Source organism: Sinocyclocheilus anshuiensis, unplaced genomic scaffold (genome assembly GCF_001515605.1).
Source record: "Sinocyclocheilus anshuiensis isolate Anshui unplaced genomic scaffold, SAMN03320099.WGS_v1.1 scaffold1097, whole genome shotgun sequence".
Classification (NCBI taxonomy): domain Eukaryota; kingdom Metazoa; phylum Chordata; class Actinopteri; order Cypriniformes; family Cyprinidae; genus Sinocyclocheilus; species Sinocyclocheilus anshuiensis.
The window spans coordinates 152,086-166,424 of NW_015555843.1; the positions used below are offsets into that span (position 1 = coordinate 152,086).

The window sequence follows — 14,339 nt, forward strand, 5'->3', positions numbered from 1 at the left end:
CACACACTAAACACTATACAGCGTTATATATATAATTTAGAATTAAATATATAATTAAATAAGAATTAATTAAATAAGAATATTAAAGATTACATTTTATTTTTAAATTGTATTAATTAAATATTACCAATTATTAATTAAAAAGCCTATCATAGAAAAAAACATTTTTATCTACAGCTTGCAAATTAAAAAAAGTTATCTATTAGCAAACAGTAATTCTTGGCACCCTTCCACCCATAATGCATCAGGAACATTCACAGCCTCTCACTGCCTCTTCACCTATTGATGTCTCAACATCAACATCTTGTCATCTGGGTGATCATCTCAAAAAAATGCATACTAGATCTTGCTCATGGTCTGTCTGTCTGAGATCTATTCTCCATTTGAAGCAAATGAATATCCTGTGCTGAACTTCAAAAAGTCACATGACAACTTTCCAACAGGGTTGTGTATGTGAACATATCAGTGACTTGTTAGTGTTGTGTGCATTTGTGAGAGAGTATATTCATGCCAGTCTTGTAAGTAGCCCTTTGCTTTATGACTAACTGGCGGCGGTGTATTTGTTTGTATGTGTGCGTGTAATGTGAAAAATAGTAGCATTGCAGCTGCTCAGACAATAATTAGCTCAGAGACATGTGTGGAAAATAACGAGCAACTATAATTAATGTCTTAACGAGGCGATGACCTTCTTTGTTTAGACCCAAACTCTCTCCAGGGACTTTAAACATGACACGCTGAGTATAAACAGTTTCCATTTGCATGCTAAAACAACCTACATGGCCCATTAATACGGTGACCGAGAGAGCTCAACGTGCCGCAAATGAAAAAAAACACATGCAAATAGAAAAACATAACAACACAACCAAATAAAGAAACGTGCTGCAAATAGGCACAGACCACATCGGAAATGTTTAAGGGAACCGCAAAGTGACGAACATGGCTGGGACATATTTATCAATGTTTGCTCTGAAAGGTGAGATTTTTGTTTATTTTAACATCCTGATCATACGATTCCTTTGCTTCTTCTTCTTCTTTTTTTTAATTATTAGCCTAAATAAGATGATGAAATTACTGTATCACAATTACTGTAACTGTGAAAGCATGTAAGCTGACTAACTTTACAACTTGCCTTACAAAAATTAACCATATGGTTTAACTATTAAAATTAATTAATTAATAAACACATTATGTAAAAAAATAAATAAAAACAAAAAATAGTTACTATAGTTAAACCATGGTAACCACAAATTAACCATGGATTTACTACACTGACCATAGTTTAACCATGGTATTTGTACAACTGTGGTTATACAAATGGTAATCACAATAAAAAAAAAGGCTAATTTTCGTTTTGTTGGGGTAATTTTGGCATTGTTGGGGTCCTCCCATTGTGGTCTGTACTTGCGTTTCTGTATTTGGTTGTGTTGTGAGCATTTGCAGGGCGTTTCTTTATTTGGTTGTGTTGTGAGTATTTGCAGCGCATTTGCATGTGTTTTCTGAAGTTGCAGCGCGTTGAGCTCTCTTGGCTACCGTACATTAAGGGCAATAGCACACTAGCAACAAACAGCCACACGAGATATTCATACACAAATAAACATAAACTAACCTATACAAACACTCAGATCTGCTGTAAAGTGTCTAGAGAGGTGTAAAATGAAGCTTTACACAAAATGGATGTGTACATAAACGTTTTACCTCTGTTTCTTCTACTTGGCAGTAGAATAATTGTTGTTCTTCTAAGAAATATACTTGGCTTATACAGTAAGATATTAATGGATATAATGAATATGATTTGCTTGTTATAGAACAGTTGATCTACATTTTTGCCTAATAACTTTTTTCTGCTTGTTTCTGACCAAACCTGACTCTAGCCATCACCACAGCAGTAACCCCAGAACAACCTGCTTAGTAATCCTCACATAGCAGTGACATTAACACTCCACATAAGTTGTTTTTCCCAAAACACATAAAATAACAGTTTACTTTCTAACAGTCCAATAATGCTCAGCTTTGCTAGTATAATTGACTTAACTTCTCATTATGAAAACCACATTAGGTGAATTTGGCTTTTTGATTATGTTTAAATGAAAGTTTTTGAATAGAAGTCTCTTTTGCTTACCATACCAAGACTACATTTATTTGGTCAAAAATACAGTAATATTGAGAAATATTATTCAAATTTTAAAAAACTGTTTTCTATCTTAATATATTTTTAAAATGTAATTTATGCATGTGATGGCAAATTTAATCTTAATTTCTTCAAGGTAATTAATTACCTGAAATTCTTTGAGTGTATTCAGCTTGTTAGGGTTTATAATGTACATTGTAAATGATCAGCCAACTCCCAGAACATGAATTCCTTCATTAATGGTACTTCCTGTCAGAGTCATCATGTATTATGGAGCAATGGAGAACCACAGGAGGAGAAGAGGAAAACAGGACACATCTGGGTAAGACAACACACACACACACACACACATCAACATTTACACCGTGTGTTAACATGTCCTGCACACTGGGTTTCCCTTCTATTAGAGTGGACCTAGAGTGCTTTCTGATCAAGAAAGTTTTTGCAGTGTTGAAAACTATAAACCAAAACTGGTTTAAAAATGCACTCAGAAATGTTTTGGTTATAAATAAATAAATACATACATACATACATACATTATTTATTTATTTATATATATATGTATACCTGTATATATACTGTATATACGGTTGGTCGATATGCAAGTTTTCAGTTACTGTTGGCATTACAGAAATTCAGTTTTTATCTTGTCTGTTTATATGAAACTTTTTTTTCATAAGTACAATTCATTTATGTATGATACTTTTTAATGAGAACTATAGGCTACTATATATTTTTAATAATGTAGACCAATTTAGCTAAAATATTTAACCACAAGCATGTAAGGGAGGATGTGTGGAACTTAGTGCATGACAGGCATTTGAATTCTGCAGAAATCTTTGTAATTTTTTGTAAAGTTCTGTGCATGCAAATTCTTTGATGGGCCTGTCAGTAACCCTTTCCGGTTCAAAGACACGTCGGACCACAGGCATCCAGCTCTGTCTTAATACTCTTATCGGCCACCTGCTTTGTTTGTTGTACTAAAAGAAACAGCAGCTGTCTGTGAAAACGTAAAAAGGACGTAGTCTCACTCAGTCTACACAACGAGGAGGAGTCTGTCTAAGAAAGATTTACAGAGAATTTAACAAACTTCAGAAAATTTCAGAACTTACAGAGAATTTCTCATAAAAGCACAGCATACTTCAAACCCCAGGCTAATGTATCAGTCCCTCTACACTGGCTTGAGTAACTTTGACTGTATGGATACATCTCGTATCTCACTCCAGAAATCCTGTTATACATCCTGGTTTGTTTCTCATACAGTCAAATGTCACATCTGACCTTCTGTGTCACTTGTAGATGTGAACTTGCTCAAGAGAGAGATTGTTGGTACTGATGAAAAATTATACACAGCAGTGCATGGTGGTGCGTGTCAAGGTGTTGAGAAATTATTACTCACTGCTGTCTGAGATCGTTTGATTGTCCCAGTCCCAAGCCTCCACGATCAGAGTGTACGCTCGCTAGGAGATAGAGAGAAAGAGCTGGTTAGCTAATATACACAGACATATACGTCTCCACAGTCAAAGTCTTTGCTGAATCCCTGACAATTTTCAAGCGACAGCTGAAAACCCATCTCTTTCGAAGCTACTTGACTTCATCATAAAAAAAAAATTAAAAAAAAATCTCTCTCTTTATTTATTCCTTCTCTTTCTAGCTTGTACTTATTTGAACAATGTCTAAGAACTTGGTATTACAACCACTTCCTGTGTCTGTTTGCCTCTTTAAGAAGAATCGCTTTATGTATCCCCCAATTGTAAGTCGCTTTGGATAAAAGCGTCTGCTAAATGACTAAATGTAAATGTAAATGTAAGACAAACACAAAATATCAATAAAACACACACACAAAACAAAACAATGACACAAGAAGCACAGGCATAAAAATTCATATTAGTATACCTACAGACTCAAAGTGAAAGAAAGACTTATTACACTACCATTCAAAAGTTTAATTTATTGAAGAAAAAATCTTACTGACCCTAAACTTCTGAACAGTAGCGTTATATTGAGACAATATATGGGAGAGAATTCAAGAAAGTATAACATTTGTTGGGCCAGCTATATGAATAGATGTCATGCCTTTCAAATAAAAGAGTTTTTTATATTAACTTCACAAAACCACTGGTAAAAGGGCATCTGGAGGCGTCCTCGAAGAAAAAAACTTATTCATGAAGTATAATAATATAGGGATTTTTGTCAGGTATTCTAGAGTTGGGTTAGTGTGTAGCCATTATGAAAACAATGGAAATCTATTTTACATCCTCATATTGATACCGTGTTTAAAACAGCAATGTGAATAACCTGGTTCCCACGGTCTGGTGACTGATTAGCTGGATTATAAACCAGATGAATGATGAAATGGTGCAATGATGTTTGTAGGAGCGTGTATCAGGTCACTGCTGTAGTCAACAATTCATAAATGATTGCGTGATGTTTATGCATGTACTTTTTTCACACAGACACATGCTTCAACAGTGTTCATTTATTTCATGGGAAAATGGTTTGCTAACTCAAGTCAAATAACAGCATGGGCAGAATGACTTCAAAAGGTTCAAAAGGCTCCAGAACCATGCTGCGGTACTTCACAGTGAGTGAGGTGAACTGACTGTAAGATGGGAGAGGTCATGTTTTTTCACTCAAGTGAGGGGTTTTGCATGTTTCTTCCCTTTAATCTGACAGAACCTGAGTGCTTTTGAATAACAAACATTGGCCTGGATGAACATTTCAGGAAATGTCTGAAACATTAGGAAGAAATCTCTGGGACAGGATAGCACACAGAGTGTAATACGCTTCTGTGTAATTAAGAGCTTTTTTCTTCAGCTTAATTCTGCAAATGCAAATGGTTTAAAAATCACACCACCATTCATTTCCAACACTTTGGCACAACAAATGCAATTAAACAGCTTTTTATGATGTATGATATAAAGCTGTGGAAAACAGTGAACATTTCTGAAGAGGCAACTTTAGCAGGTCTATGTTTGGCTGAAAGGTTGTATTTTTTGGTTTGGGCAGAGATCAGGTTTACTGTGGCAGCAAGGCATGAGAAACAAGCCCATGGATTTTGTGTGCTGACACTCATGCATCTTTTCTCTGGAAGCATGAATCAGCACGCTAACATCAGTGAAGCCAAACCACTCAAACTTGTAGGTGCATGCAGTAAATGGTATAGGAAGGAAAGACTCCTGATACAGGCATGGCTTCACTAAACCTCAAATAAAATTCAAGCGGAATGTTTTGCCATTTCATTGACATTTATATATGTACATTTTATATATGTACATTTTACAGGCTATAACAGATCCGTAAAGTATGCAAAACCCTTCAGAAAACATTTAACATGAAAATAAGGAGTAACGGTGGTAGAACCTGAAGGTTGCTCATTAAGAAACAAACAACTGATGGACAACTACAAAATACCATCACCATCCAAATATAAAATTATTATTGAACTTAAAAGTGTGTCAGTAATACTGCACCAGAAATGTCATCACATTTGTTGTCTTGTTGGGTTCTGTCATTCTGTCCATAAGTTTTTAAGTTGTTTTCCTTTGCACTAGGTGTCTCGCTGTTTGTCCTGCTTCCTGTGTCAAATCTGCCTTGAGAAACCAGCTTTCTGTTATATTCTGCTGCTCTGCATCAGTGTAAGTGTATGCTGTGTGAATAACATATTAGTAGCCAGCAAGATAATACCTGACATCATTTCAATTTCTTAGAGAAATGTGAAAACGAATCATAACACAGGGCTACACTTTTAAAATGGGCAAGGCACACGCAAACTATTGAGCCAGATCTTATGCGTCATAAACTGGAAAAAAAAAAACAAGTGATATTTGTTTCACTAAAATATTTCAAAGTTCATGCAATTAAGCCTGCATGGAGCTCTTTGCAATCATCATCACATCCTCATGAAAACTTCAAGCAAACTCTATTCTCTAAGACAGACTTCTTGATTTTATTGTTCATTACTCTTTATGATTCCCTTTCATTTGGTCATGAAAAATGAGCAAAATGCAATGAATATGGTAGATATACACCACCGTTCAAAAGTTTGGGTTGGTGAGACTTTTTTTTTCTTTTGTATCTTTCTTTTTTGTCAACTTATTCTCACTAAGATAATTTATTTGATCAAAAATACAGTAAAACTTAAATATTGTGAAATGCTACAATTTTATATTTTTCCATTTTAATATATTTAAAAATATACTGTAATTTATTCCTGCAATCCTGAATTTTCAGCAGCCATTACTCCAGTAATTACTCCACTTTTGTGTCACATGATCCTTCAGTAATCATTCTAAAGATGATGATTTGGTGCTCAAGAAACATTTCTTATTAATATCAATGTTGAAAAAAAAACAAAACAAAAGAACAGCATTTATTTGAAATAGAAATCTTTTGTATCATTATAAATGTCTTTACTGTCACATTTGATAAATTTCATTTGATCAAAATGTGTGTTCACATATTATCATAATCAGCTTACAAAATAAAATCATCTGTGTATGCAGTACTGCCATAATAAAGGGACCGTCCACCCCCCCAAAAAAAAAGAAAATTACAGGTTTAGAACAGCTTGAGTAAATGATGACATTAAATTACATTTTTGGATGAACTATTTCTTTAATGTATTTAAGTACTTTGTTACTATGCTTACATTTCAAATCCATTAAAAATAATCATTACCGTGGGAAGAACAATGAAACTAGTTTAACTTATGTTTGGTTAAAGTTAACTTAATATTGTATTTTTGTGCAATATGTTATTTTTTCCACAAACATTTTCTTTGACAAGAGACAATAATTGGCAGACCCCCTGCAGTCCTGCCACAGACCCCCTAGGGTTTGCCTACCGCTTTATAATATCAAGAATAACATCCAAACCCATTAAATGTGTCAGGATGTTGAGGAATCAGTGTCAGCAAACTAATGAAAGGCTTTGTGTAGCATTAGTTTGCAGCATGAGCATATTGATGTTAACACCTGGTCAGTGCAGTGGTGTAAGACAAAGTTACTAATCTCCAAAGACAGCCATCAGACACCAACCACCAGTCCAGGGAGGAGCAGGAGCAGGGAAGATTTTCTCTTTCCTTAGTTAGAGGGAAATAAGACACCCACATGCATATACACATGCCAGCAAATACACAGGAACACGCACACATTGGCAATGAATAAATTACACCTCCTAAGTGACACTGAGCAGGCAGTGCCACAGCTTTTACACCTCAGAGGGCAGTGAGGAGGACGTATATTGTGAGAATCCATGTGCCTTTTATTATCATATACACTCAGACCAGATTTTAATATACCAGTCCCTATAGGTGATGATACACAGGGAAACTTTTTGAGCAGTGTTGCTGAGCAATGTTGCCGTCAACGGGCAACCACGTGAGACACAGGGCCCTCGACCGATCTAAAGTATCCAGATAGAAATTTGTTGCCCATTCTCAATGGGAAAGTGCCCAAGCAACATTGCTCAAAAAAGTTGCCTGGCAACACTGCTCAAAAAATTGCCCTGTATATCATCACCTTAAGGATTCAGGTCAAATGCAAATCAATGCACAGTAACACACTTACACGGGAACTGTTCAGCCTAAAAGCTGAATGTGATATGTGCAGGCTGGTAACACACCTGTCTAAGTCACTTCATACCCCATGTGCTTGGGTTTCTGTGGCACAGAATTAACAATGTGATTCCATTGTGTGCAGTTTTTCAGTGAAAGAGGTGGTGGTTTATTAAAGCGAGAAGCTGTGTATTTGATTTTATCATGATTAAGATGTGCTGTTAATTTAAAGCTCTTTAAAATAAATATTTCAAATAAGTTTAAAATGACATTTAATATGAATGTCAGACTCAGAAGTAACGGTGGTAAAGACTGAAGGCCGTTCATAAAAAAACAAAAATTAACTCTGCAGATGAAATTTAGCTCTGTAGCTAATTCTGGGGCAGTCTTTGACTGCCCATTGTCCCTGTTAAATAAAGAATAAAAAAAAAAAATAGTAAAAACAAATAAATTAATTTTAATTCTAACGACAGACAACTACAAAAATATTAATGAGCTATATTATATAAACTTATGAATGTGGAAGAATATTGTACCAAAAGTGTAATCACACTTGATGTCTTTTTGGTTCTGCCATTTAGTTAATTCGTTTTTTTATTGTTTTTCTTTTGTAAACGTCCTTTTTAAACAAGTGTTTCACTGTTTGTCCAACTTCTTGTTAAAAGTTATCAAATCTGCCTTGAGACACCAGTTTTCTGTTCTAATCTTCTGCTCTGCATCTGTGTGAGTGAGTAACTTCCATCATTTCAATATCTAAAGAAATTAGAAATAAATCAGAACACTGCGAAAGGTATAGAGGGCTGCACTTTTCAAATGGGCAAAAAAACAAAAACAACAACATGAAAGTCTATTACAAATTTCCTGAAGGCATATTATAGTTGTACGTGAGGAACAAAATTCACAAGTAATTATTTTTGTATTTTTTCTGCTCCGGTGATATGGGCCAGTTTAGAACAAGAATTGCAGTCAGTCAGTCAGACGGTCAGACAGTCAGACAGACAGACAGACAGACAGACAGACAGACAGACAGACAGACTCTGTTCCATAACCTTATCAAGAAGATTTCAAGAAAACTTTGCACAAATCATATGGACTATTTTAAAGTTATTTCAAAGGTGTTTTGAGTCATTTCAGAGCTCGACAGTGTCAAAGACAGTCAAGTGAGTTTGGATCAACATCAAGGTGACTAAATACTGACAGAATCTTTGAGAGAATGATTTCTTTAGATGGTCTGGAGTGGCTGTATAGCGACAGTAATATGATAGAAAGTCCTACACTCAGTCAATTATATTTATTATTTAATAATCATAATAAGCAACATTTTTGATAAATAATAAAAGAAGAATTATCCATTTTGTTTAAGTTGACTGCATGAAAAATAACATGAGTTCATGCAACTGCAGCAACATTAAGCTTCTGAAGACTAAATCAGCCCAGATGGAAACATGTTTACATTAATAGATCTGATATCAACTGTTTTCACTCCTGTAACCAGTATGACATCACAGTCCAGTTGAAGAACACAAAGCAGGTTTGCATCAAACACCTGTGATCTAATGTGCAGCCAACTATACAGAAGGCTCACAAAAAAGAGGAGAGAGAAACAGTCGTGAAACAAGAGACCCAACACTCATCCAAGATTTAAAGAAAGCAGGATGGGGTGAAAGGGGGACAGGAAAGATTTGAAAATAAAGAAATAAATGGAAAGAGCAGAGGAGATCAAATAAAGTTTGAACATTTAGTCAGGCCCTCATAACTGTTTTAGTTATAAAGAATGAAGGAGTCAGGTTTGTCTGTCGCTAGAATCCCTATCTCTTTTAGTAAAACTTTTAATGTGAAGAATTCGCCCTTGCATCTTGGCATGTCAACATATATGCGATTTAAAACAGAGACAGAAATGACAAAGCAAAGATACAGTAATGTAAGTGTCAAAACAGCCAGATACACTGACTGCTTTAGAAAGAGCTAACCTTATCTTTGGTAAAGATACATTGCTATTGTATATTTCTGTTTGGTTTGTAAAAAGATCTCTTTTCTTAACTGTGTATTCAGGGTTTAGATTAAAGTCTGAGAACTTATCGTGAAACAGAACATGGACTTGTAGAGCTCTATACTTGTGTGTGCTCAGTGGGAGTGGATTTTTATCCAAAAACAAAGGATGGTATGCTGGAAGAGTATCAAAGATCTCACAGCTGTAGGACATCAGGCACAGCAGGACTTATAAGGCTCATAAACATCACCTTCCGTAAACAGCGTCCCTCCCCTGGCACACCCAATTCGCTAAGAAACTATGGACAACAGCAGATGTAATTGTCTTGGCAGATTTCAGATTAGCTGATGTTCAACTAAATAACACTGATGATGCACCAAGTGCAATGATGCAACTGTATCCAACAGTATATTGTCTACCATTCCTTAAACATACACATGCTGCAGAGAACATTATGGGAGGTTTATTCCCATTAGCAAGTGTTTTTGTGGTTTGCCAGTTCCAAAAAAAACTATTAAACATCACAGCAGAAGGATTTCCTTCCTACTATTGGCTGTCTTCACCAGTATTAACACAAGACTGCAAATATCTCTCACTTCAGACTTCAACAGAGTTACAGCAAGGAGGAATCTTCAGAAGTTCACCAGCTGAATGTGAAACCAGTTTCTCAAATGACTCACCTGCAAAGCTGTTTAAACAGCACTTATGAATCTATTCGTAGGCAGGTGACCAGATAACGGTTCTGAGACAGTCTAGACCTAAAACTAAACTTAAGTAGGCACCTGTGAAACAGTCCTAAATTGAATAGGGAAACCATTTTAAATGGTGCATAGAAAAACACAGATGTTCTTATGCATACCAGAAACGACAGCAAATCAACAACTATGAGTATGATAGATAGATAGACAGTCCCAAAGCCTCTCATTACTATGTACATGATTTTATCTTCAACTGAGCAATTTTTGTGTGTTTAAAACAAAGCCACTTTAAAAGACGTGTACATAACAGAAGAACACAGGCAACTCTCACCACAGCATTACTGTTATCACCATGGCCGAAATCTGAAAGCAAACAAGACTCAAATGCAGTGATTCAGCATTTTTCACTACTTACAAAACATATTTACCAGGTTTAAGAAAACAACAACAAACTCACACTCAGGTAAGCACTGTGTGGTTTGAGTTAATTGTTGTACCAACAGTAATGTGCCTTGCGTTATCTTACAAACTATCTGTTCTGGTCTATTTAGCAACAATGCTGCTATCTGAAACATGATCGTGTAGAAAACTCCCACTGCCTCGCTCTTTCTCTTCTCTATCTCTCTGGTTGTGATATCACTCCATGAGCATGCCAGCTCTAGTCAAGAACTCTGTCTTGTGTAAATTGTGCCTTTCTTGAAGAAAGAAAAAGAAGGGGAAAAAGCAATCTCACTTTTGCCCAAAACAGCATTCCTGTGAGCTCATGCGACTGTTGCCCTTCACTGATGACCATATATTAAGATTCTTTCACTAAGAAAAGAAAAATTTGCTTAAATGTTCAAAGTTGATTTACTGAGAAAGTGACATGTTTATTAATGATTCCTTACTACATTAACATCAACTGTAGCAACTATTTTGTTGTAAATGTTGTAGACTCGTTGCTGAATAAAAGAAGAAACTTAACCCAGCCTTGGCAGGTAGCTGGTTTTTGCCACTTTTCAGCTACACCATCATAGATAGACAGACAGACAGACGGACGGACGGACGGACCGATCCATCCATCCATACATCCATCCATACATCGCTAAAGTGAAATATTCAGAATGGATTGATAGATATGTTGTTGGTTGGTGTTTTAACACCATGCCAGCTTCCTTGGCTATTTTCATGGAAAGTAACAAGTTACTATATATTAATGAGAATGAGAATAGTATGAGAGAATACTATAAAAGAGCAATTTAAAAAACTATATAAGGCTTTTAAAGATTGAGTTAGATATATAGACACAGTGGCGGATTTAGGCATGGGCGACATGGGCAACCGCTCAGGGCGGCATTTTGCCCGAGGCAGCACGGGGCGCTTGCACTAGAAAAATCAATAAATAAACGGAATGCTCGATCAGGTTTTTACAGCTCATTTGCATGGCACGTCAATTAGGGTGACCATATTTTAGTTTTCCAAAAAGAGGACAGTAGGGGGCGGGGCTTCGCCTAACAGTATACATAGCAAGGTTTTTTTGTTTGTTTGTTTGCTTATTTTGTTTTTGTAATAAATAAAAAGAAAACAAGTAGAAAGAATAGAAAAAGAATAGCGAATGCTAGTGTTAGAGGGTCATTTTTAAATAAAAATAAAACAAGTCAATAGAACAGAAAAAGAATAGATAATGCTAGTGTTAGAAGGTCATTATTTATAATAAATAAAAAAGAAAAAAAGTTGAAAGAATGGAGAATACTAGTGTTAGAGGCTCTTCTTTCTTTATAAATAAAACAAGTAGTTAGAATAGAAATAGAATAGAGAGTGCAAATGTTAGAGGGTCAAATGAAGATGAGAGATGTGTTTTCAACCGTTTCTTGAAAATATTAAGGACTCAGCTGCTTGGATTGAGTTGGGCAGGTCATTCCACCAGGAGGGAACAGTTAATGTAGAAGTCCATGAAAGTTTTATCATAGGTTGAATGCAAAATGTTTCAATACAAGCATTTCAGTCAAATGTAATTTATGCAATATTTCAAACCTTTAACCCAATTCTGTGGAAAAAACGCGGACTTGGCAACCCTGCATCCGACAAGAGCTGCAAGAGTCAGATTTCACTGAACACAGGTCGAGAATAAGGAGAGATGACTGACAAGACCATGCTTGAGTATTTGCTGCTCAACAGATCCTGGGCTCATTGACAAATATCTGATCTTGTAAGATGTTCACACGGGGCGTCAGCATCAACGCCTCTCGTTTACTTTGTATGGAGTGACGTCAAGCGTTGGCAAAATGAATTGTGGGTCCGTCGCGTCGTGTTGGGTCCGTTGCTCGCGGCAGAAGTTGAAAACTTTTCAACTTTTCAAGTGCCAACGCAGGTGTCAGCCAATCAGATCGCCTTATGCAAATACCCTAGCACAGTATGACGGTCGCGTCAGAACCAAGCTTCAGAAACGCCCTCCTTCAAGCGTTAACGCTGACGCCCGTGTGAATGGGGTGTGAATGGGGCGTAATGTTTACACAGTGCGCATCATAAACCTGTCTTTTTAGCAAGTACCAGATATGGGGGTCATGTCATTAAGTATTTTAATACGACTGAATTTGTATTTAACTTGATCACAGTTTAATAAAAACATTGTAAGCTACGCTTTCATTTACACAGTTATTCAAACAGCGAATAAAAAAAATATATAAAAGCAGCAAAGAACATTTAAATGATCAAAGAACATAACTGACTATATTCTAGCGCTAGTTTAAGCACTCAAACCACACAGTGCTTAAGCACTCTAAAAAAAACTCCCATTATAATCACTGAAGCTGTCTACGCTGTGAAAGGAATTTCTTACTTACATCACACATTCATCTGCACTTTGTTTTTTTTATGATGAGAGAATACACGAGAGTGCAGAATTCAGTCAGTCAGCTAGCGCGCGCACTCAACAAAACTCCGGCGTTTCAGCTCATTCATTTCATTTTCACTTCATTCCCTTTATTTTACGTCACCTCAAAAAAAAAAAAAGGAGGGGAAATGCGCTAAAGATAATTGGTATGTATGCAGCTATCACATCTAGCTAAAATAGGCTAATATATGTCTAATGGGTCCGTGTAACCCTTTGCAGTTCTTTGTTCAATTCGCACCATCAAAATTAACCAAATGAAAAGTTGGCTTCAAACTTTCATTTTCAATTTCTTTGGAGCAATTTACAAACGGATAATTGTCTCTCATTTTAATTTTCAATTTTACGAGTTTGGGTTGTTGCACCCGAATCTGATTTTTGAATAACATAAAAAATTACTAATTATTCTGATTTTCCACTTGTCTACACCCTAAACCCACCCTTGTAATGCAAATGAAGTAATTATGTTACATTCCCGGTTGTGGCTGGAAGGGATACAGCTAAGGAAACCAACAATAAATATTATTTTCTACATATAAGATTGTGTTTTATTAAAGTCTACACCTACCCCAACCACGCCGCCCCTGCCCAACCTGTATCCCGAAGCTCTCAACATCCCAATCATCATCTTTCTACCATACACAGGGCCGCAAAAAGTAACTGCTGATGCGACTGGAACAAAGAACTGCAAAGGGTTACACGGACCCTAATGTTATGCTATGTTGCTTTCTTGTTATTACACATATAGGGCAACAACAATCATTTTTCTGTCCAACTAGCCTACATAATCAGACAGTAAAATGTGATATTGTAACAATGTATTTTTTAAACAAATGTAACATTACTCACTTTATTTTTTGTATTTATTTATTTATTTGTCTGAATTTGTAATAATCTAAATATATAGGCTACTTTTATATAAAATTGCCAAATTTATGTAAAATTAATTTCATTTAGAGGTGACAGACGGGGTGGTTCGCCCAGGGCACCATACAAGAACCGCCACTGACCGATGGATAGATGAATAATCCGTGTATCATTCGATCATTCGTTTTTTTATTTAATATTGAAAGTAGAAAAATGAGAAAACTGCTCCG

The 14,339-nt window shown here is 35.9% G+C and overlaps 1 protein-coding gene across 1 annotated transcript in view; it reads right to left on the reverse strand.

Moving 5' to 3' along the window:
• Window positions 1–14,339, reverse strand: part of LOC107675567 (protein jagged-2-like) — a 41,604-nt gene that overhangs the window by 23,858 nt on the left and 3,407 nt on the right. Inside the window, exon 3 of the mRNA XM_016469977.1 lies at window positions 3,528–3,588. Coding sequence (XP_016325463.1) covers window positions 3,528–3,588 — 61 coding nt within the window. The remainder of the gene's footprint in view (window positions 1–3,527; window positions 3,589–14,339) is intronic.